General features: G+C 41.1%; 1 protein-coding gene across 11 annotated transcripts in view; it reads right to left on the bottom strand.

Moving 5' to 3' along the window:
* ARHGAP10 (Rho GTPase activating protein 10) overlaps nucleotides 1–25,455 on the bottom strand; it is a 257,127-nt gene that overhangs the window by 93,208 nt on the left and 138,464 nt on the right. For 5 of the 11 annotated variants that reach the window (XR_010601805.1, XM_065597784.1, XM_065597786.1 and 2 more), the window contains 3 exons: nucleotides 23,156–23,221; nucleotides 14,952–15,026; nucleotides 1,566–1,653 (listed from right to left, as the gene is read on the bottom strand). Coding sequence is in view for 9 of the 11 variants with exons in the window: in XM_065597784.1 (XP_065453856.1) it covers nucleotides 1,566–1,653; nucleotides 14,952–15,026; nucleotides 23,156–23,221 (229 nt within the window). In the remaining 2 variants the exon portion in view is untranslated. The remainder of the gene's footprint in view (nucleotides 1–1,565; nucleotides 1,654–14,951; nucleotides 15,027–23,155; nucleotides 23,222–25,455) is intronic. The other 6 variants (XR_010601804.1, XM_005284263.4, XM_042850264.2 and 3 more) reach the window with 2 other exon arrangements.

The following is a 25,455-nucleotide window of genomic DNA, read 5'->3' as shown; positions in this document are numbered from 1 at the left end:
GAGCCAGGCAGGGTTCGGGCTCTGGAGTGGGTAGCGGGTGTGCACCAGGGCCAGGGCAGGCTCCCTGCATGCCTGCCCTGGCCCCGCGCTGCTCCAGGAAGCGCTGCAGCCCTCTGGGGGCAGGGAGGGGGGGGCGGAGGGCTCCGCGGTGCGCTGCCCTTGCCACGCGCTCCAGGTACCTCCCCCGAAGCTCTCATTGGTTGCAGTTCCCCATTCCTGGCCAATGGGAGCTGCAGGGGGCGGTGCCTGGAGACAAGGGCAACGCATGGAGCCCTCTGCCCCCACACCCGGGGGCCGCAGGGACATGGTGCCGGCCGCTTCTGAGAGCGGCACGGGGTCTGCAGAGCCACGGGGGGCAATTCCACAGGCGGGTCCAAAGCCCTGAGGGGCCGGATCCAGCCCGTGGGCCGTAGTTTGCTCACCCCTGCATTAAGGGGTCTAATATCCAGGAAGTACTGAGTACCAACCATCTGAAAATCATGCCCCTTTAAAATGCCTCAAAATTGCAAGACACATATAAAAAAATATTGTCCATCAACAAATAAAATTCTTATTGACTAACAGCAACCACAGAAAAAATTGACAAACGTTTTTTAAAAAACTCATGTATATTGAGTTGATTTTATTCATGTTTTAAAATTACTGTAGAAAATATCAGGATCTTCTGGATCAGCAATATTAATTTATTTTGTGCATTTAAATAAATATGTTTTCTCCTCCCTGAAGCCTATAAGCTATACTTCAAGAGCCAAGCTTGATACTGAAAAATGCCTCCATTATTTTTTAGTTTACTTTATTGATACCAGGAAAATTAATATAAAAGAGTTTGAATTTGAATTTAAATGGATTTTCATCATTGAAAACCCAGCACTGTTTAGGTCTCAGGAAAAACAAACAAAACAAAAATGTTTTGTTCATATTAAACTATAATGGACACACAAAAAGTTGTATAATCTTACATAATTCAGCTGAATATCTCAGAGAATCAGAAAACTGGTTTGCATACAGAACAGACCCAAACCTCTGAAGATGCACTTCTCTTACTTTTTCTCCTGGCAACTTTTACAACTCCTTGGGACCAGGAGAAGTAGCAAAATATAAAGCTAGTCAAATTTTTCAGATTTCAAAATGTAAACATAATTTCAAATTATTTTCAGTGATATTTTTGTGATTTCCCCCCCTCCTTTTTTGGACTAGCTCTACCAAAGTACCCTAAGAAATACTGTTGAACAGCCTAACCTGATTGGAAGCAGCAAATTTTGTAAGAAAGGCCAATTCTGCAGACCCAAGATTTCTAGAGAATCAGCCAAACACTTAGGTGTTTATCCCCTCTAAACATTTTGAAGTTTGTCAGTCACTAATCTTAATCCGCTCTTTGTGAAATTATGAAACTCCCATCCCCAAGCAAATATAGTGTCTTAAACAAATATGTGGATTTGTAGTCAGTGTAGACTTCCATCCAAACAATAGTAAAAACGAGTGACCAAAACAACAATAAAACATCATCGTCATCAATCTGTGCTAATTAGAGTTCAATTATGAATAGTTAACACCTGTAACCTTACCTCAGGTACTGCTTCATAGCACTAGTAATCGTCTTCACTTCCCAATCTACAGAGTTTTCCAGATCAATTTCACTGCAGGTTTTTGCATCTAACAAATGACCATAAAGGAAAAAAAAATCTAAATCTGTACATACATAAAAGATTTTATCAAAGTTAAATTAATGGCAGAATGTGTGTATCTGTGAAATCAGACAACAATATTATAATAATCCTAAAGGAAACAACAAAATGCAAGATTCCTGAATGGAAGTATATCAAATTTGAAGTCAATAATTTAGAAACTTTTGTTAGTTTAAATCCAAAATTGTCCTCTACCTCTTAATATTAAAATGGAAGTAGGATTTAAAACTAAAATACGTCTATCTCGTTGAAAAATTTACAAGTGCTTTTAAAACTATTTCACTGATTTTTCTCTCCTTAGTGATCAATACAATTAAACTAGACTTGATTTGAAATTTCTTTATTGAAGGTTTTTTTTTCCCCAGACTCCCTTATTTAGAAGAGGCAGGGAGTTTTCCATATGGGGATATTCATGAAAAGATGCAGATCAAACTCACTTTAAAGAAAAAGCCACTGAGGAACAAATAAAATGATAGCCAATTACCCAAGATGTTTTGTGTCTTTAAGTACTTCAACTTTTTTTGATTACAGTCACTGTCAGCAACATGTCAAACTATAACAATGGTAATTAACATTTTAATCAGTTCCTACAATTCAGAATTCATTTGTTACTGTGCTTGTTGGACAAACGACAGTTACATTTAAAAAATCAAATTAGGCACCCTGATTAAAGGTGCAGTCCTTTCTAACTGGGACTAAATAATTATGTTCTAAAGGCTGTGCCAACCAATTATTTCTGTAACTGAATATTCTCTCTCATTAAATCAATTATTTAAATCTTATTTTAAAATACCAGTCAGATAATATTTTCTGTCAACTTGCTACCAGCCAACCACCAACCAAAAACCTGAAGACTGTCTAAAATGGAACCTTTTATTTTCTTCTTTCCAATGTATTCCTGTGCTCTGAGAATCACATTCTTTCCACTGAGAAGGAAATCTTTCTACTCACTTCATGGAATAAAAAGCAGCTGTCACATCAGAAACTAATGACTCTAGTGACTATGTTAGTAATCCACTATTAAATTTTCACTGTTTTCAAATAACTCCTCAATCATCACTGACTCTCCTTCACAATCAGAGGGTTCACTTGGTTGTGTGGAATTTGTTAATGACATATTTGAAATTCATACTTCAGAAAATACTGTGAATAATCATCCTTAAAATATTAGAAAGTATTTTCGCTTTTTAAAAATAGTAAAATTTGTGGGAGAGGATTCCATTATTCACTCCTGGGGCAAAACACTAGAACTTCTCAAAGATTACCCTCCTGTTAGCCCCACCCCAAAAAACTAGCCCTGAGACTACAAAAAGAAAAAGAGATCAAACACTTTTCTTGACTCTCTGGTTCTGCCTGTTGTCTTTTATTTAAACAGTTCCCTCTATTCTACTTTACTGCTACATTCCACTGTGTCCTAAACATTTAAGAATCACATTTGCTAAGGGGACTCAATAGGATTTCGGCATTCATACTAGCAATTTTGCACACACAGCTATTTGTGCATGCAAAAACTAAATGTACACACAAGAATGGCAGCTGCAGATGCAAATATTTGTGTGCACACAAATAAAGGTGTGCAGATTTAAAGACTTTTTGAAAATTCAGCTCTAAATCTCCTAAAATTTCTGATATTATGGAAATAGGGTTTATAAAAGCCATGAGGCTCATTGAGCTAGGTTAGGAGGAGGAGCTTTGTTTCTAGTTTTGATTTTAATATGGCCACTGTGGGAGTTTAAATGTATTATAATACACTGTATATAAAATAGGGTAAACAATGGATTCAGAGCAGTAACTTTCACAGCTGTTTTAAAATGTAGGTGGATTTGCAAAACTCTTTTCTATGAAATATGATGCCTGGCATTTTTCATGACAGCAACTGTCAGAAGTCAAAACTGAACCCATCAATAAAATATACAAGACTTTAACGGTCATCTCATCATAAAGTCACTTTATAAAAACATGTTTCTTTGTAGATTGTTGCACTTAAATAACACACTATTTATTCTGTGAATAGGTGTAAGGTCCCTTCTTCTCTATGATTTTAAGAGGAGCTGTGAATTTATGGTCACCTTTGCGTAAAATTCCAGCTTTTCGTATTCTAACAAAGGAACCACACTCAAACTTTGGTTCCTTAGCACCCTGCCACTTGTCTGTGAAAGCCTTATACTTTGCTTGGTTCTGTTCAACTGTTTTTCTCACATCATCCTTGGTTGGGGCCTCAGGTCATGCCTTTATCAATCCAGCAATGTTCAGTTTAGTATTCATCTGTTTTCCATGCAGTAACTCTGCGGGTGATCTTTGTGTTGTGGCATATTGTGTAGCCCGGTATGCTTGCAAGAAATCAGTAGTGAAGGGTATCCACAATCGCCCTTCCAGTTGAGCCATTTGCAAACTCTCTTTCAAACTTCTGTTAAACCATTCGATTTCCCCATTGGCTTGAGGGTAGTGTAGGGATGACCTCCTGTGTAAAATGTTCTTCTCTGCTAGAAAAGTTTCAAATTCCAGGGAAGTAAATTGACTACCATTATCTGAAACCAGTTCTTTGGCATTACCTTCCCTGTTAAAAACTGAAGAGAGGAACTTAATTACTGCAGCAGAAGAGATTTGCGATGTAAAACGCTACCTCAGGCCATTTACTGAAATAGTCTACTAAAGTGATGGCATAACGACAGTCAATTGGAGCAGTATCAAAGGGTCCTACAGAGTCAATTGCCACTTTTTCCCATGCAGATTCAGGAAGAGGAACAGGCTGTAATGGAGGGGTACATGTCACTGCTGTCTTATCATGCATTTGGCAAGTGACACAGGATTTTATGAGTGCTTCAGTTTGAGAGTCCATCCCTGGCCACCAATACAGATTCCGTAGTCGTTGTTTGGTTCTGACAATTCCTTGATGAGTTTTGAATGTAATTCTTCTGGCACAAGTAGCTGGTGTATACCTCATAGCACACAGCCATCGAGCAAAGAAAGTTCATCACAAACTCTAAAATAAGGCAGCAAAACTGGGTCAAGGTTTTTAGGGTTACTGGGCCATCTCTTTGTCACAAATTCCCGTAGTTTTTGTTGAATTGGACACGCTGAACAAGCAGCTTGAAATTGTTCTCTTGTAACTGCACTAAGAGTGATTGTAATAAGCGCAACTACTACATCCTCATCCTCCGGTGGATCATCTGGTGAAGGCAAAGGCAGGCGAGAAAGGCAATCAGCTATCACATTTTTGTTTCCAGGCTTATATTCCAGTTCATAAATGAAAGAGTAGTCTTGCAGACCATCTAGCAATACGATATCCTGCTCTTCCCAGTCCTTTCATGGTGAGCAACGTCGTCAAAGGGCTGTGGTCTGTGCGCAACTTCAACGTGCGGCCCCACAGGTAAGTTCTCCATTTTTCAGTAGCCCAGACACAAGCAAGTGCTTCTTTTTCAACTGTAGAATATTTTCTCTCAGCATTACTTAGTGTCCTTGAAGCAAATGCAACAGTCCTCTCTGTGTTGTCCTCATGAAGTTGTGTGAGGACAGCCCCAAGTCCATAATCAGAAGCATCAGTAGTTACAATTGTGGGCAATGCGGGACTGAAGTAGTGCAAGTACTGGACTATGTACAATCAAGTCTTTCACCTTTTCGAAACTAGCTTGTGCATCCGTTGTCCACACTAAGGTTGAACATCTCCGTAGTAATTCTCGTAGCGGTTCAATGATAGAAGCATAATTGGGAATGAATTTTGCATACCAGGAGGTAAGACCCAAGAAGGAATGCAAGGTTTGCAAATCTGCTGGAGGAGGAGCATTTGAAATTGCCACGATATGATCTGGATCAGGTTTTAGTCCAGCCTGTGAAATTGTATGCCCCAGAAAGGAGAGTTCAGTTTCTCTAAATTTGCATCTGGACCTATTGAGCTTGAGGCCTGCTTTGCTGATGCAGTTTAATACAGACTGCAGGTTATTGTCATGCTCCTCAGTTGTATTTCCAAACACAATATCATCATCCAAATAGCATTGAACTCCATGTTGATTCTTCAGAAACAAAGACATTTTTTGGAAGGCACTTGGGGCTGATGCGAGACCGTATGGAACACGTTTAAAACAAAATAGTCCCTTGTGTAATAAATGCTGTGAGGTCTCGGCTATCTTCATGCAATATAACCTGGTGGTATGCGCTCTGCAAATCAAGAGTAGAAAACGTCTTTTCTCCACGGAGTTCTGCAAATACTTCTATGTGAGAAAGAGGATGGTTGTCAATCACAATAGCTTTATTTGGCTCCCTTAAGTCCACACAAAGGCGAATGCCTCCACCCTTCTTCTGTGTCACTACTATAAGTGAAACCCATTCCGAGGAGTTAATCTCTTCAATAATGTCCTTTTGAACAAGTTTTCTAAGTTCCTCTGAAACAGCTTCCCTGACTGAAAATGGTAAGCGCCGTAATTTCTGTCGTACAGGCATCATATTAGTCCGCATTTTAACTTTATGCAGAAACCCATAAGCACAGCCGAGTTTCTCCTCAACCTGGTGTTGGGTCCCAGCTGAAACTAGTGTGTGTACCGCAAGAGTGCTTTGCTGAAGAAGATCAATTAGTCCATTAACTACCCTGAGATTTAAAGCAGCCAATAAATCTCTGCCAAGGATAGGAGTGCCTTTGTGGACAATATAGAACTCTGCAGTTACACAGCAACCACCAAAAGTAACTATTGCTGGCAGGCAGCCATGTACTGGAATATGGTTTTTCAAATAGCACACCAACTGAAGTTTGGGTTCAGTAAGAGGCACATATTTAAAGTAATGCAAATAGCTGGAATCAGGTAGTATAGTGTCCAACATTAGCTGAACAGAGTGTGATTTGCCTGAGAGTATGGCGGAAATGTTTACAGTGCACTATCTGTTCTGGAATATGTGCAGTAGTGGTTTTGTCCACGCTCAGCACAGTAAAATCTGGTATTGTAACTGCATGCACTTGTTGATTGAACTGGCTACTGCGACATACTTTAGCAAAATGCCCAATCTTTTTGCAATGATTGCACTGAGCTACTGTTCCTGGACATCCTGTGTAGCTTGCAAGGTACTGTGGGGATCCACAGCGAAAGCATGCTTTTACTGTATTTTGATAGGGTTACCATACGTCCGGATTTCCCCGGACATGTCCGGCTTTTTGGTACTCAAATCCCTGCCCGGGGGGAATTGCCAAAAAGCCGGACATGTCCGGGGAAATAGGGAGGCAGCATAAGCCAGGGTCCGACCGGCCCCAGCACAACCCGTCGGGTCCGCAGCGCAGCCCAGCCGCCCGGCTACATTGTAGCAAGCTCGGGCGAGGGAAGGGGGGGGCGCAGCCGCAGAAAGCGGCGAAGGGGCCGCTGCTGCCCCCAGAGGCCGGACGGACCGCGCGCCCCAGCCGAGCCCGCAGGACCCTGGGGAGGCCAGGCCCAGACAGCGGCTCGGGTTTCCCTCGCGGGCGGGGACTCCCCGGCCACTGGGGGACCCTTCCTGCGGCCCCGTCACCCCGCGTGGCAGAAAGGAGGCTGCGGCGTGGGGCAGGGAGTGCGGCGTGTGCCGGGGCTGCAGGGACCCGCGCTGCCCCGGTCACCGCTGAGCATCCGAAGCCCCCGCCTGGCAGAGGCTGCCGGGTGAGTGGGGGAGCAGGGCAGGCAGGGGCATAGAGGCTGCAGGGGCAGGGCAGACAGGGGCGCAGAGGCTGCAGGGCGAGTGGGGAGCAGGGGGCACAGAGGAGGCGGCGGGGGGTGCAGCGGCTGCAAGGCTAGGAGGAGCAGGGCAGGCAGGGGGCACAGGGGCTGCAGGGCAAGGAGGAGCAGGGCAGGTGGGGGGCACAGAGGCTGCAGGGGCAGGGGGGTGCAGGGGCAGGGCAGGTAGGGGGTGCAGAGGCTGCAGGGGCGGGGGGTGCAGGGGCTGCAGGGCGAGGAGGAGCAGAGCAGGCAGGGGCAGGGCAGGCGATGGGATGCAGAGGCTGCAGGGTGAGGAGGAGCAGGGCAGGCAGGGGCATAGAGGCTGCAGGGGAAGGGGGGTGCAGGGGCAGGGCAGGCGGGGGGAGCAGAGGCTGCAGGGGCGGGGGGTGCAGGGGCTGCAGGGCGAGTGGGGAGCAGGGAAGCACTTAGCAACCCCCAACCAAGATCAGAGCGGGAGGGAGGAGGGGGAATGCAGGGTGCTCAGAGGAGGGGGCAGAGTTGGGGCAGGGACTTTGGGGAAGGGGTTGGAATGGGGGCAGGAAAGGGATGGGGTTGGGGCGGGGCCGGGGGCAGGGCCGGGGCCGGAGAAGGGGCGGAGTTGGGGCGGGACCAGGGGCGGGACTTGGACCCCGTGGAGTGTCCTCTTTTTTAAATGTTTGAATATGGTAACCCTAATTTTGAATTTGCTGATTCAGTGTCTTTTCATTAGTTTTCCTCTTGCAATTGTTTTTCTGCAGTGATAGTGAACTTTTCTGCAAAGGAGTCACATCCTGGACGGTGTCTCCTGTATCCCTGCTCATTATTTTGGCTTCAGCTGTAGCTGACTCAATCTGAGTAGCAATGGTTATTGCTTTTTCTAGTGTAAGTTGTGGTTCTAGAAGAAAGAGTTCTCTTACACGAAGCATGGTTGTTTTCTCAATGAGCTGGTCTCTAATCATCTCATCTGCCATATTCCCAAAGTCACAAGTTACAATCAGACTCCTCAGGAAAGCAATATACTGCATTATAGTCTCCCCTGGTTTCTGCTCATGCTGGCGAAATCTGTAACGATTAGCAACTACATTCACTTTTGGCACAAAAAAGTTCTTTAATGCAGTGAGTGCAGTCTCATATTTATCATCTGCAAGGGGAAACGTGTAAAATATACACTGCCCTTCTGCTCCAAGGCAGTCGATTAGCAGAGCTTGCTTTCTTACTTCAGAAATCTCTGTTGCACTGATTGCAAGCAGAAAAGTCTCAAACATATAGATCCAGGCAGTAAAGGCAATTGGAGGCTCACATGGGCTTTGCAGAAAGGGTGCAGGTGAGTTCAGAGGCAGAAGATCCATCCTCATCGCCAAAATGTTGTATCAGCCAGGCAAGGTACTAACAAACTTCAACAGGACTTTATTTTTAAAGTGGAAACATTTTTCCAAGCTGCTGATGCACCCTCTGTAACTTTCACTCTGTGTCCTCAACTCCTCCCCCTCTTTCCTGTTTCCTGTCCTTTCAGACTCCCAACAGCCAGTGCTCCCAGTTCTAATAATTACAAGCAACATCTAAACACAGAATCTACACATTGCTACACCGAATCATACACAAAATAGTGAGTGGAATTGAGTATCCTGCTGGCTGCACTACAACAGTGCAGTCTGAAAGGCTTAAGACTGAGACTCCTGATACCTACAAACTAGTGACTCTGTATCTGTGTTTATAATAAGTTAGAAGATTAATTTAATATCCATTTCAGGCAAGAATGAGATCTTTGTTTACAAAATGTTAGCCTTTGCCATTCATATTTAAACAAGACTATTGTTGAAAATCAGAACAACATGCCACTATATAGGTTACAGACAAATTCAAGGAGTAAGTCAATTACAGAATGAACATAGTGTCTGTTTTACAGAATTACATGTTTATTTATTTTAACTTAATTTAATTTATGATCATAAGCAAGGCTTGATTCCACAAACTTTTACTCTGGCAGGTGGGACTCCTTGAGAGTAAGGTATTACAGAAAAAGGCCCATAATTAAGGTCTTTCCACCTTCCTTCCATATACCTCTTCTTCTGGTTCTCCTGGTTTTATGTCTTTTCCAAAAAGAGCCAAAAAGGCTATATACTAACACCACCCATTCCTAGCATCTGAAGTCTATTTTAATCTTTTTGCATTCTGGACCACATGCACTGGATGGTCCATGATAAATAAAAGTAGCTTGAAAACTCTTTGAGATCTTATTAAAAAAAAGTTAATACCCTGAAAGTTAAATCAGAGATAATCAAAGATGGGGTTTTGTTTTATTTTTAATGACACTGGAGGGAGGATTTTATCAAGGATACTTAAACTCAGAGACAACGGGGTATAGATTAATCAGATGTTTTAGATTCTTCTGCACTATAACAAACAGAAACCCTTCTCTAATCTTCCTTGAGACCACAAAAATAAGTATGCAAACAGGATCACATCATGATACTTTCAGTGAACTATTGGGAGAGGGGAGTGGCACCTGGCTATAGCATTACATGTTCTCTATTTGATGTTTCTTGCTGTCTTGACATTAATATAATCTTTCCATTCCAAATCATTACATGAATCTTGGAAAGGAGCAAAAAAGTGTTTCTAATTTAAAAATTAAGTAAAATCAGATGCTGGAATCCCCATTAAACTCTGCTACTGAACCACTGGAACCTGAGTCTATTTAATTTGGAACCACTCATGGTAAAGAGGAAAATCTGATTGCCAAAACTGCACATTCTACATAAACCAGTGAGTAGAAAAACAAAAACAGCCCATGGTAGCAAATGCATTCTAACGAGGTTCTTCAACTGATGACAGGTAATTGTTCCCGTGGTTAATGGATAAAAAAAGGTTATTGCTTACTGAGTCTTTAATTCTAACACAACTAAACAGCTATCAGAATCTGTTGTGTGTTGGTTGTTTATATTAATCTTGGTTTATGCTTCCTAACACTCCCTTCTTGTTACAACGCTTTAAAATACAGACAGGTTTAAATGCATTGACAGAGTACCTCAGGGAATTGTTAATATTGATTAATTAAAGTAAGATATCATATAAATTACTATTTAGCAAGGTCATTATGACAGATTGATATGACATACAGGCCCTCAAGCCTGAAGTCTTATCATCACTCCTGAAGAGACAGTCTGCTTTAAAAAAAAAAAAAGACGTACAGGTGGCACTGAATTGACAGCAGCGTATAATATAAAAGCGCTTTGTCATTCACATAATGTCTGGGGTAATGAAATGAATTCACTTGCTGGTTTCCTCCAGTTTGCTGTGCCAAAGAACACTGTGTTATCAGCACAGATGGAGCATGCATGGTTCTGGAGAAGAGCCTGGTGCAAACTGCAAACAAGCTTCTTTGAATACCAATGAATCCCTGAGAATCAGACCCTTGCTGTCAAGTGACAGGTTTGGAAGCTCCATAAAAATGAACTAATCCCTGTGGTCTTGTCCAACTGCATATGTACTGTCAGTGCTCTGGACAGGAAATTTGGAAATGTTGCACATTGTGCAGTCATGGCTATAACTTTGGTGTAAGATATTAAGCAGGTGAGGAAATTCAACCAAATGCCAGCACTTTTCTGGAGGCAATGGGGTGGCAGGAAAAGTGTGACTACTGGGACTAAATGAGTATTAAGTTTTCCAGAAGAAAAAAATATTCCGGTGGCATTAGTGTGATGAGCCCAATTCAGAGGGGTTATATAGAGTGATGTATAAGCTTCCCATTGCTAAATGCATGTGAGGAAGTCTAAATGAAGGCTTTTCTTCACATACAGCACTTCTCCTGTCAGCATAGTTAATCCACCTCCACGAGAGGTGGTTGCTATGTCAATGGCAGAAACTCTCCCGTCAACATAGCGCTGTCTACATGGGGGTTAGGTCACTATAACTATGTGTAGATTTTCCATACCCTGGAGTGATGTAGTTATATTGATATAGGTCTGTAGTGTAGACTATGAGCATGGACTGGTCTACACTGTAAAGTTACATAGGTATAGCTATGTCTCTCGGTGTGTGTGTGTGTGTGTGTGTGTGTGTGTGTGTGTGTGTGTGTGTGTGTGTGTGTGTGTGTGTGTGTGTGTGTGTGTGTGTGAAAATACACACCGCAGACAGATGTAGTTAAGCCGACCTAACCCCCAGTGTAGACAGCGCTAGGTCAACTGAAGAATTCTTCCGTCAACCTAGTTACCACCTCTCAGGGGGATGGATTACCTACAGCAGCAGGAGAACCGTTCCCATCTACACCTGGGTGGGCAAACTTTTTGGCCCAAGGTCCACATCTGGGTATGGAAATTGTATGGCGGGCCATGAATGCTCACGAAATTGGGGGTTGGGGTGGCACAGGGGATGAAGGCTCTGGCTAGGGGTGTGGGCTCTGGAGTGGGGCCAGAAATGAGGAGTTCAGGGTGCAGGAGGATCTCCGGGCTAGGGGTGGGGAGCGGGCTCCAGCTGGGTGGGCGGGCTCTTGGATGGGGCTGGGGATGAGGGGTTGCTCCAGGCGGGGACAGAGGGGTTCGGAGGGCGTGGTGGGGATCAGGGCTGGGGCAGGGGGTTGAGGTGCGGGAGGGGGTCAGAGGTGCAGGCTCCGGGTGGCTCTTACCTTAAGCAGCTCCCAGAAGCAGCAGCATGTCCCCCTTCCGGCTCCTACGTGGAGGCGCGGCCAGGCAGCTCTGCACCCTGCCCCATCCACTGGCACCGCCCCTGCAGCTCCCATTGGCCATAGGGTTCCCAGACAATGGGAGCTGCGGGGGAAGCGTTCAGAGCCCACTAGCTGCCCCAACATGTAGGAGCTGCAGCGGGGACATGCCGCTGCTTCCGACCCCACTCCCTGGCTGGAGCACCAGAGCGGGGCAAGCCCTGGACCTCGCTCCCCGGCGGGAACTCAAGGTCTGGATTAAAACGTCTGGAGGTCTGGTCTACACTGAAGTGCTACAGCAGCACAGCTGTAGCATTTTAAGTGTTGATGGAGACTATACCAGCACAGCTATGTTGCTATACCGCCATAACTCCATAGTGCAGACATAGCAGATACCAATTGGTTTTTCTACTGCTATAGGAATTAGGGCTGTCAAAAAAATTAATCGTGATTAACTGCACTGTTAAACAATAATAGAATACTATTTATTTAAATATTTTTGGATGTTTTCTACATTTTCAAATATATTGATTTCAATTACAAAACAGAATACAAAGTGTATGGTGTTCACTTTATATTTATTCTTGATTACAAATTCTTGATTACAAATATTTGCACTGTAAAAAACAAAATAAATAGTATTTTTCAATTCACCTAATACAAGTACTATAGTGCAATCTCTATTATGAAAGTTGAACTTACAAATGTAGAATTATGTACAAAAAAACCTCCGTTCAAAAATAAAACAATGTAAAACTTTTAGACCCTCCAAGTCCATTCAGTCCTACTTCTTGTTCAACCAATCACTCAAAGAAGTTTGTTTATATTTGCAGAAGATAATGCTGCCTGCTTCTTGTTTACAATGTCACCTGAAAGTGAGAACAAGCATTTGCATGGCACTGTTGTACCCGGTGTCACAAGATATTTACATGCCAGATGCACTAAAGATTCATATGTCCCTTGATGCTTCAACCACTATTCCAGAGGACATGCATCCATACTGATGACTGGTTCTGCTCGATAATGATCCAAAGCAGTGTGAACTGATGCATGTTCATTTTCATCATCTGAGTCAGATGCCACCAGCAGAAGGTTGATTTTCTTTTTTGATGGTTTGGGTTCTATAGTTTCCGAATCAGAGTGTTGCTCCTTTAAGACTTCTGAAAGCATGTTCCACACCTCATCCCTTTCAGATTTTGGAAGGCACTTCTGATTCTTAAATCTTGAGTCAAATGCTGTTGCTATCTTTAGAAATTTCGCATTGGTATCTTCTTTGCATTTTGTCAAATTTGCAGTGAAAGTGTTCTTAAAAAGAAAATGTGCTGGGTCGTCATCCAAGACTGCTATAACATGACATATATGGCAGAATGCAGGTAAAACAGATCAGGACACATAAAATTGTCCCCCAAGTAGTTCAGTCAAAAATTTAATTAATGCATTTTTTTTTAATGAGCACCATCAGCATGGAAGCATGTTCTTTGGAACGATGGCCAAAGCAGAGGCATATGAATCTTTAGCGCATGTGGCACGTAAATATCAACACCAGCTACAACAATGCCATGCAAATACCTGTTCTCATTTTCAGGTGACATTGTAATTAATAAGTGGACAGCATTATCTCCTGTAAATGTAAACAAACTTGATTCTCTTTGCGATTGGCTGAATGAGAAGTAGGACTGAGTGGACTTGTACGCTCTAAAGTTTTACATTGTTTTGTTTTTGAGTGCAGTTATGTAACAAAAAAACCCTACATTTGTAAGTTGAACTTTCATGATAAAGAGATTGCACTACAAAATACTATTTCTTTTATCATTTTTACAGTGCAAATATTTGTAATAAAAAATAATAGAGTGAGCACTGTACACATTGTGTTTTGTGTTGTAATTGAAATCGATATATTTGAAAATGTAGAAAAACATCCAAACATATTTAATAAATTTCAATTGGAATTCTATTGTTTAACAGTGCGATTAATCGCAATTTTTTGTGTGTTAATCGTGATTTATTTATTTTTAGTTAATCGTGCGAGTTAACTGTTATTAATTGACAGCCCTAGTAGGAATACTACCTCCCCCAATGACAGCAGTTATGTGGAAGGAAGTATTCTTCCATTAACATAGCTCCCTCTATACTAGGTCATCATAGCTACCTACCTTGGTCAGGGGTTGTTCCCTCCCACCCACACATCCCTGACCAAAGTAGCTATGTCGGCCTAACTTTTAAATGTAGACCAAGCTTAAGGTCCACACATGAGTTATACCACTTTAAGTATATCAGTATGTAAAGTGGTACAACCCCCCATAATGTGGATGCAGTTATATCAGTATATATGTGTTCATACTGGTATAGCTTATCCCCCCTTCCCATATGGAAGAAAGCTAGATTGGTAGAAGCACATTTATACTGGTATAATTGTGCCCATACTAGGCCCTGTACCTGGATAACTATATTATTTAAAAAAAAAAATCACATCCCTAATTGACATATTTACACTGATAGAAATCCTGTGTGTAGACCAGGCCGAAGGGAATTTAAGCTCATGTCATTTACTCACCATGAGCCAAAAAAGGTAGAAGCCAAAAAAGGGAAGGTGTAAAAAAGGAGATGCTCCCCTCCCATATACCACTTTTCTACACTTCCAGACCGTGGGTGTAGATTAGATTAATTTAAACTCAGGTTCCTTTAAACCTACTTATACCGCACCCATGATTTGTCCCAACAGGTCCTTTTGGATGTTTTCTTTGTTTATACTAACAGCTAAAACTTGCTTGCCTTACTCAGCCAAGAGGCCACAGTGAGTGCAGGATAGAACTACTTGAATGAGTAAGGCAAGATAAAATTTGACCCAAAATAATAAATAAGTAAATGTAAACATTACATAAAAATCAGCACTGAAATTAAATCAACCATGAATCAAAATAAAAACATGGTAAAAGTTGTTATAAAATAGAGGCATACCGATTAGCAAACTCAGAAGTCTCTGGACCTTTGAACTCACCCCCACAACTCTGTATAATCCTTGGTCATTTATACCTATTGAGGAAGAAAACAGATCAGCCAGAGGATTCAAATATACAGCAAATAAAACTTTAAAAAAAACTTTCAAATGCTAAACAAGAAGTTTTCATCGAAGTTGCATTCACCACATTGTCACTCGTCACTACGACAAGAATACACTGCAAATAAAGTATCTGTCTACAATCCCCTTTTTTTGCTGTCCATTAAAATAAATCCAAGCTAAATAAAATGTTGGTCTTCAGGAAAAAGGTGCATGCACATTTTTTCCAATGCACTGACAGATCATTTAGGAGTTTGTGAATAGTTTTTTCCCCCCTGTTCTACGAACTCTTTCCTAAAAACTCAAACCAAACTTTTTTCACAGCATCATTCCAACCTACTGTGCTCCCCACACTGGGTATACCCAGAGGAACCCAACTTCAGGACTGAGGCCAGAAGTTTCTCTCCTGTCCTTTTTGTGGGGTGCAACCTCAACAGCCAGATGAGCATCCATAGTCTCCCGCTATCCTAATTTACTCAGCTCTGGAACATGGACACACTGGATAACTTCTCTTGTTCCCCATTCTCATTTTCTGTATTGCCACTGATTGTTGCTCATATTCCATCCAACCCCACTCCCCTTCCATTGCAACAATTTAGCTGCCCAGCCTCACTCAACATGCCATTATGCTGCTCACTTTCCTTTCACCCCCCTTCTCTTTCTTCCCCTTTGCCCCTTCCCCCTCTATTCAGTCCCTTTTCACTCCAACATTCCCTCTCTCCCCTCACTGAAAGCTCACATAACCGCCCTCCAAAAAACTAAGATTTTTTAGCATAAATAAAAATGTAAAGAAGATCAAAAAAGTAAAAAAAAACACAGACGTTTTATGCCCACCATCACACTGATCACATTGCTTGTATGTTGAATCCCTTTACCCCACCCTTTTTTACATGTCTGTATACAACATAGCACAATAGGGCTGAGAACCTGATTGAGACTTTGGGGCTCTCATGCAATCCAATTTACAATAACAAGCTCGGTACTTCCTGGTTTCATATGGACCTAGAAGTGGAAATACAGAAATGCCCCAAGGTATGTATAATGTGAGAACAATCTTTATTTTCTCTTTGTAACTACAGGTGAGGCTTTTATTGTTCATATTTTTATTATTATTACTAAAAAATACAACATACAGACAAATAAGACCTGTGGAGAACTCCCAGATTCAACAACAGATGGTTCCAACACAGAGCAAAAGAAAAAACAAGCAAAACTAGTCAAATAATGGAAAGCTTATACCTGAGTATTAGATAAATATCTTGAAAAATCATAAGTATCATTTACAATAAATATTATTCTTAATGAATTACTCTAGCAGCTTCACAAATTAGACACCACCACCTAGTATACTCATTGGTCAAAACATCTTGACATTTGAAAAGTAAAGGGACTTCTAAATTTTTTTCTTCTTCTTGGGCTTCTTATTGTCTAGATGGCCACAGATCTAATGATATTATAACGTGAATTTACATATACAAAAAGTAACTTCCCATACTTCTCGGTTTTCCAGAGTCCCATGTTTAAGATTAAGATCACAACCACACATGTACTACATACCACTTAGAAAATTGCCAGCAGTAAACAATTAAAATAATTTCTGACCCACCCAAAACTAGGAAGCACTGGAAATCTTGGGGGACTGGAGAGGATGCAAAGTAAAGAGCAGTTCCTGCTTGAATTTCCCTTGGGATTCCCTGAACTCCAGCCCAAAGATGTATAGATCTCTCATAAGAATATCCAACTTTCTAATGCTTTGCCAAATGGCACTAGGCCTTTTTGCATGAGGATCCAACTTTAGTTTCTAGTGCTGCAGAACAAAGCTTCTGCATTGTATGCAAGAAACAAGGAAAAGTTGAAGCAACATTCTTACAATCAAATCTATCTTATTGTTTTTGCTCATCTCAGAAGTTCAAGCTGTCAGGTTGTATATTGATTTACTGCACTGCTAACATTAAAACTAGTAAGAACAAAATTGTGCTGACTCAAAAAGTATTGGTACCTTAGGCTTAAAAATAATTTAGGACAAGCCACAGCAACCCTTGTTTGGTTTTAAAAACAGATGTACTGCTGTGAAGTGTCTGAAATGACAGTAATATTGAAACTAGAATGCCACTTTAGCAATAGTAATCACTCTGCACTGGTAATTACTATCAGATAATTGATCAAGTTCAAATTCATCAACCTGAAAGAAGCAGAGCTAATTGCTAATGCATAATGAGAGGTGCAGAGGGGAATTAATGCTTCTCAACACCGTTTTTATTTTAATGAAATTTTAAATAAAACAAACACAGTTTAAAATCATGAGATTTCAAATCTGAAAGTTTAAATGCTGCAGTGTACCTGAGACTGATAACTGTGGAAAATGTTTTCCTAATCACGGAGGGATTGACAAGGTGATTTATTTTAGCGCGTTAGCTTATTGCCAACTAGAATACAAATTCTGATTGGTTCAGCTAGCAGTAGTAGCCTTTGAACCAAGCACTATTAACAGCTTTGAGAGCTTCAAGGCTCCACAGTGCATATTCTAATTCTTTTTATATTTACATGAATTATGGGTGACTGGCTCTCAGAATACCAGGGCTTGACTTGGACACATATGGTTTGCTAGGCATGCCAATAAACAAATTTATTATAAGTAAAACAAGTCCCCCTGTCTCAAATGTATGCCATAGCAGGCAGGGTGTGTCTACCAACAACGTACATCTTAGATTACTTTCTTTTTATACATATTGCTAATGTGGGCTATTAATATAGCTGCAGAAACAACATGTTTTACTTATGTTTTCTGTCCAATTATGCACTACCGATGTGCTCACACACGCATACTGACAAATCAAGGTAATACCAGGTTGTTCCTATGGGAAGGTTCCCTATTTTCTCACTAGTGAAACAAAAATTCTTACTGAGGAAAAACTGAGATGACAGCTCACTGCTGCCATCTGTCCCTACATCTTAGAATAGGTGCTGCCGCAGTACCAATTACTAACACAGTGGAAATTTGTTATTAACCCTTAGCACTGGCATTTTACAGAATGCCACCCTAATGAGTGCTCAGAGGAAGTACAGTCTCTCTCTCTCTCTCTCTCTCTCTCTCACACACACACACACACTTTTTCCTATTGGAAGAACAGCACTCTGATGTTTCTATAATCTTTTCTCTCTCATTTTTATTATCAACTAAGGTGCTGAACTGTAAATAATGGAATAAAAACATCCAGTCTTGCTCTCAGACAGAGTATATGGTTGAAAATCCCAGAGTTGTGCTCATGCTCAGAGAAAAATGAGCCCACAGAGTTTTTAAAATATAATGCTGATTTAATAGCTCAAGTTTTCTAATCTAGTAAATTAGTAAATATCCTTACACATCAGCTCACAAGAATTCTAGTCTACTAGCTACTACTACTTTTAATTGAAGTAGTTTTTTAATTCAAAGTGAATTATTTTCTTTCAGATTGATAAAATGAATAACACAACTGAGAAAATCATTCAGCCATTGACAATTTAATGCTCAATATGTTTTCATTTTCTTTTTTTTTTTCTTTGCATACCAGAGTTTTCTGCTATGACATGACAAGACTATTCTCAGTTTCCACCCACACTAGACTGTCCTCTCTTTCCTCCCACACCAACCTCACACCCATTATGATTAAAAGAGATAAAACATGGCATACAGACACAGACTCTGAGGAGCATCTGTCTTCTATTTTCTTTTATTGAACATTACTTCCTTTAGCAACTTACTGTAAAATATTCACAGTAAAAGTTGTTATAAGGTTGAATTTAGTGCATCTTCTCTTACCTAGGTATAAAATCTGGGGGTTTGAAGGGTAATAGTTTTCCTCATATTATTATTATAAAGGTACATCAAGGAGACTTGCCTAAATTCTTTCACCACTTATGCTCATACAGCTCAACAGACATCAGTAGAGATATATGGGTGTAACAGTGCAGAGACTGATCTTCTATCCCTATGAGAGCAACAGGACATGTCGTACACAAGGCAAGATTTTGTTTTCAAATACATCTTAAGTATGTTCAGAGTTAAGGTGACCAGATGTCCCGTTTTTAAAGGGACAGTCCCGTTTTTTGAGACTTTGTCTTCTATAGGCACCTATTATCCCCCTCCCCACACTCCCTGTCCCGTTTTTTCACAGGTGCTATCTGGTAACTCTATTCAGAGTCAATGAACAGATAAACAATAACCAGGGCTTTGTATACTATTTCCAAGTCATGTTCCCTTAGGCCACAGCTGGGTGGATTGTGGAATGCTAGATAGAAGTCATATTGCCTACACCCACACCTGAATTCCCCACCCTACAAATAAAAGTGAATATTTATTTTTGAAAACTCTTAATAAAATTAAAATAATAAAGAAATATTTTGTTTTCACTAGTAACTATCATTGTGCAGGTTATCTACTAGAGAGAGAGAGAGAGAAACTACATTAAAAGAACATTAGAATAAGGTTGCAAAGTCAAGCACTCCAAAATTAGGAAATGCCAGAATTCATTCAGCCCCTATGTGTGTATGCATAACAATATAACTTCAATTACATGATCACAATATTTTTTCTGGAGGACTATGCATCATTCAGTGCACTAGGGATGAATGAGGGTTGTGTAGTAAAGAAGACGGTTGGCTGCAAGACTCCTGCTTCAGGTGTAGCATTTGCTAACTTTTGAGTTCTTGACTTTGCAACCTTACTATTACTTTAACATAGTTTTGAGTGTGCAGTTTTCTAGTTTAAAAACAAAACGCATCACATGGCATCATATTGACAATCATATGGCTCATCAGCAGATCCACCACACAGATCCCTGCAACTTGAGCTAACTGTTCACATGATAGCAGGAGTAACAGCATTAAAGGCGGATGGGACACTTTGCCAGTGGGTTACACAGATATTTGAGGACAGCAGAGGAATGGTGAGCCTTGGGAATTTTGGGTTCCATTCTGGTTCTGCAAGGGAGTGAACTCTACTGGGCACAGACACGTCTGCTCATTTTCCCCAAGCTTGACCCCTTTCGCACCTTCCCCATGCAACCTGTCCTTGTTCCAGTCCTGGTCTTCCCCACCCCAAGATCCTCATCCTAGTCATACTCGCCTCACCTAGCCACCCCCAGTATCCACTCCTCGGGCTTCTCATCCCAGTCCCAATCGCCTGGGCCAGCAAGTCCTAATCTCACCCCTCTGGACCCCACATCCCAGTCCCAGTCTCCCTTCCTCCCCCAGCTGCTCATCTGATTTCCCTTCGCAGCCTCCCATCATCCCCAGCCCACATTTACATTCTTTATCCCACTGCTTCCCAGTCCCAACTCTTACCACATATGCCCCCAGCTCCTTGTCTCAGTCTCTTTGCCCAGCCAATCCCAGTTCTCCCCCCTTCACACTGTTCCACCTCAGATCCATCTCCACTTCCCACTGGGTTCTCAGTCCCAGTCTTCTCATCCCAATCTATTTCCACCAACAGGTACAGCTCTTGTCCACTCTCCATTCGAATCAGACATCCTCCTCCTCCACCCTTCTTAGGCCCAGCAGAGGGTCACTGAGAGGACAGTAGAGACAGTCTTCCTGCTCTCAGTTCAGGTGTCCAGACCTGGACCCAGTACAGCCAACTATAGCCCAAAGCTGAAATTGCAGGGAAAGTCCACTGATTCTAGGGCTGGAGCATGCTCATTGTAGATGGAATTGTTAGAGATTTTAGTAACTAAAATCTGAGAAATATCTACTCAGCACGTATGAACTGTGATTTTTCTAAGGCTTACAACTTGCCCAAATTTGGGCAGATCTTCACAAGGATGGCAAAAGGCAAATTCCTGACACACAGGACGCCCCTGCCAAATTTCAAGTTCTTGCACCAATGCATGGGGGTACTAGAGCTTTTCAAAGAAAAGGTCTAGAATTTTTTAACACAGGCAAAATAAGGTATTTTTTCCTAGCCTTGACCTCTGAAAGAGCTGAACCGTTTTAACGGAAATGCTCAATAAATCAATCAATCCGTTGGCCTGAGGCACACACCTGGCATGAAAAAATTTATTTTGGCAAAGTTATAAAAACAGAAAACAGGGTTTTATAAGGTCAGGCAACCCTAGTAATAGGCCAGGCTACCAGCCCCGTTTCTAAGGCCTGGTCCCCACTAAGCCCCCACTTCGGACTAAGGTATGCAAATTCAGCTACGTTAATAACGTAGCTGAATTCGAAGTACCTTAGTCCGAACTTACCGCGGGTCCAGACGCAGCAGGAAGGCTCCCCAGTCGATGCCGCGCACTCCTCTCGGCGAGCTGGAGTACCGGCGTCGACGGCGAGCACTTCCGGGATCGATCCCAGAACATCGATTGCCTGCCGCCGGACCCTCCGGTAAGTGAAGACGTACCCAAATAGTAACATAATTATATAACATATATGTAATTGTTGATAAAGTAGCTACTTCCTCACTCCTGTGGAGAAAAGTATGCGTTTTAAGACTTATTTACATTTTATCAGCATTTTTTTTTTTTAAAGATGACACACATAAATCTAAGAGCTTAATCTAGATCAGTGGTTTTCAACCATTTTTGATTTGTGGAGCCCTAGATTTCGAATGGAGGTGCAGACCCCTAGAAAATTTCAAATGGAGGTGCAGACCCATTTGAAAATCTATTGTCTATATATATAGTTGAATTCTGTTCAGTCAGTTTTCAATCTAAGTCTTTCACAAACCCCTTAGATATAGTCCCATGGACCCCCAGGGGGTCTGCGGACCACAGGTTGAGAATCGCTCATCTAGATAACTAAAATAATTAAAATGATGGATTAAGTTAAGGAAATCTGACAACTATTTGAAAAACTATAAAGCCCAAAATAATGTCAGTTCAGATCTGGTCTAACCTTTAATTATTCAAAAACCTATCAGAGTGGATTGATGTTAAAATCCAAGTGAAAACAGTTCCTGAGTTTATTCTTTGTTATTAATGGTTAAGTTCCCAACTTCACAAAACTACTTGTATTCATCAGTAATATAGTATTCTAAGTACACAACTAGAAAACTTTGCTTAACAAGAAAGACCTTGCACTGACAGCAGATGTGACAGAACTACTGTTTTACACCACTGTATCCTGAAAGTAAGGAAAGTGATATAACGGAAAGATACTAATCTTCTGCTCTGTGCAACATTAGTCACTCAAATATAACTAGCAGCTCCAGTATGGAAAAACTAGACAACTCCAATTCCAATTGCTCTTTTCACATTAAGAAGAACAAATAGAGGGTAGTAAATTATCCATTTTCATTTAATCTTCTCTTAAAATGGAAAACATGAACACATATTAGTTTATTTCACTGTCCTGCCTCACTCAATATTGTTCTCTTGAAAGAAAAGTCTAAATAAATGTTATACCTTTTAAAAAATTAAAAGCTTAATTAGCAGCATATTAAATAAATAATTAATGGAGATGTCCTATGTCCTAGAACTGGAAGGGACCTTGAAAGGTCCTCAAGTCCAGCCCCCTACCTTCACTAGCAGGACCAAGTACTGATTTTGCCCTAGATCCCTAAGTGGCCCCCCTCAAGGATTGAGCTCACAACCCTGGGTTTAGCAGGCCAATGCTCAAACCACTGGGCTATCCCTCCAGCCCCTTATAGCCTGCAGAGTGAGGAGTAGGAACTACACACATCCCTAGATGGTGTCTCATTAACCACTGGCAAATATCTAACCTCCTTTTTACAAACACTGGGATTGCATGAGGCCTGACACAAAAGTGAGGAAGAATATACCTACAAACCCTCCACCAGGGTTTCCTCAGGAGTACAGGACACATTTTCATATACACAAGAGCAGATCCCCCTTAGACCCAACAAACCCTGCATCTTGGCAGTGGGTTAGACGAAATGACCCTTGCAGTCCCTTCTAACCCTATGGTTCTATGATTCTACCTGGAGCACAGCAACAGCTAAAATGGAAGGGCTGGACAGATGCTTCTTCTGCATCTGGCCTCAATCTTCTCCAAGCTCTATAATGGGCCGGTGAAACTTTATATCAGATCCGCACTCATACACCACTCCCACCTTCTTGTCATCTTTGCCCTTCCCTCATGAGCGGCAGCACTTGGCTGAGTTGATCATTACCTCGTGTTTCAACGGCACTGATGCATTTTCTCAGAATTGTGAATCCTATCTTATCCAACTGTGCACCTAAAAGGAAAAACAGTTTGAAAAGGTTTTAAGAACAATTAATAATATATTTGTCTTTTTCTCACAGGTGGCATGTCTACACAAACACTATATGCAGCAAGCTGGGGTGTAAATTTACAGCGTTCCAGCATGCTTCACACCAGCTCTCTGTGTGGATTTTGCTGCTATGCCCTACACATTCCCTAATGTATTTTCACCTACTTCTGTTTCAAACCACAGTATGTCAACGCACACTAGGAAACTTTTTGCGCACATCAGCAGGGACCACTGGACAGTTAGTGTGCAGCATGTTGAAATGCTGCAGATTTACACCCCTGCTTGCTGTGCAGGAAGTGTTCATGTAGACATGCCCAAAGATACAAAGATTCAAGGCCAATCTAGTGCTGACTTTCTTGGTAGAAAGTAATATTGCACCTAACCCTACAGACAGTGCTCACTCAGGCAAAATTGAGGAAGAATTGTGGGAGTAGGCACCTTTGTTATATCTTCTAGAGAAATTTTTCTTTTTTGCTCTCTTATATTTGTACAGAACCAATCCTGCAAGCACTTGCTACCAGGTGTAGTGATTTCAGGGAGTCTATTCACAGTAGCAAGTCTTTGCAGGATTGGACCCGTAATTAGACACATATGTTGGCAGGAGAAGAATGTGGTTTAAGATTATTTACTGCAAAGCAAGACAGACTAATCCTAAAAAATTCTCAGCTCATTGGAACACGTCCTTCAGGATCTTGAATATTTGAATACTTGCTATATGCACTGTAGATTTTTGAAGGAAAACCCCAATTCTTAAAACACACCCATAAAACTACAATGCACACAGAGACTTTCTAATGGAAACTCCTCAACTAACAGCCAAAAAGACAATAACTTTCCTGTCTTGTTTAAATAATTCCATGATATTCCCTTTTAAAATAAAGTGAAAATCATATGAAGAGAAGTCTCATGTCAACTTGTTGTTTATTAAAGGATATGACTACAAAAAATCAATTTTTAAGCTATACATTTTAAAAATTATTTTTGAACAATTTCTTGAAATGACCTCCCGAAATTTGAAATATTAAAATATTTTAATATTTCAAACTTCGGGAGGTCATTTCAAGAAATTGGTTTATCAAAAATCATTATTTATAACTTTTTAGCTTTAAATATTTTGACAAACCTAAAAAATTGATCCTCTTTTTTAAAAAGTATTATGTATAATGAATAAAATCTAAGAAACTTAACCCAATTGGAGAAGAGAGTACTTGTACAGAACACATTGCAATGCTTCTCCCCTATGGAATCATTCTATCATCCCCAACAAAGTACGTCCTACACAACCCAAAAGAATTTCCCCACCACAGATTTAGGACATGTATGTGCATCTCTTCATGGCAGCTGATGAATGGGCTACCTAAAACCTAATGTATTCACAGGATAATACCCAAGGACCAACTATCTTTGTGACACTGTTTAATCCCTTTTCTACTAAATCAAAACTCATGTTCCAAAGCCACATTTCACCTAACCATCTGGTCTTCACCTTCACTGTTGGCTTGATCCTACACCATGAAAGCTTATGGAAGTTTTTCCATCCACTTAAGTGGGAGCCCAATAAAGCCCAGGATTACAAAGAACACATGCATTAACTCCTGAATGCAAGGAGAATAGCTGCCTTCATTGTTGGGATGGCGTCAAATTATTATGAATTATTGTGATTGATATGAATGAATGTGGTGAACATGAGTTTGGTGTGGCTTGATACATTTGAATTTGCTAGAGGATTTTGGGAGCAGGGTTCTCTTAGCATCAGACAGTTGGCATGGAAATTTATTGAGAGTGATCAGAGGCTCTATCTCTGTGTGTGTGTTTCAAAATGGAACTTTGGAACATATAAGCCAATGGCCAGCTCACCAAGTAAAGAAAACGCAAAAACACGCAATCAGTGAGGTTGGCACAGGCTGACCCAGGTCAAAATGACCCTTTAAGATGGCACCACACTTAAGAGCTCAAGTGAATGATTGAGGAGAGGATAAACATCAACTGATATTTGGTCTCTATCCATTTTGCAGTCCCTTCTAAAATATTAATTAGAAAAACTAGTAATGAATAGGGCTGTCAATTATTTGCAGTTAACTCACGCGATTAACCCAAAAAAATTAATCATGATTAATCGCAGTATTAATCGCACTTAAACAAGATAATACTACTTAAAATTTATTAAATATTTTGGATGTTTTTCTACATTTTCATAT

The sequence above is a fragment of the Chrysemys picta genome, chromosome 5, assembly GCF_011386835.1.
Source record: "Chrysemys picta bellii isolate R12L10 chromosome 5, ASM1138683v2, whole genome shotgun sequence".
Taxonomy (NCBI): Eukaryota; Metazoa; Chordata; order Testudines; family Emydidae; genus Chrysemys; species Chrysemys picta.
This window is presented reverse-complemented; position numbering and strand designations above follow the sequence as displayed.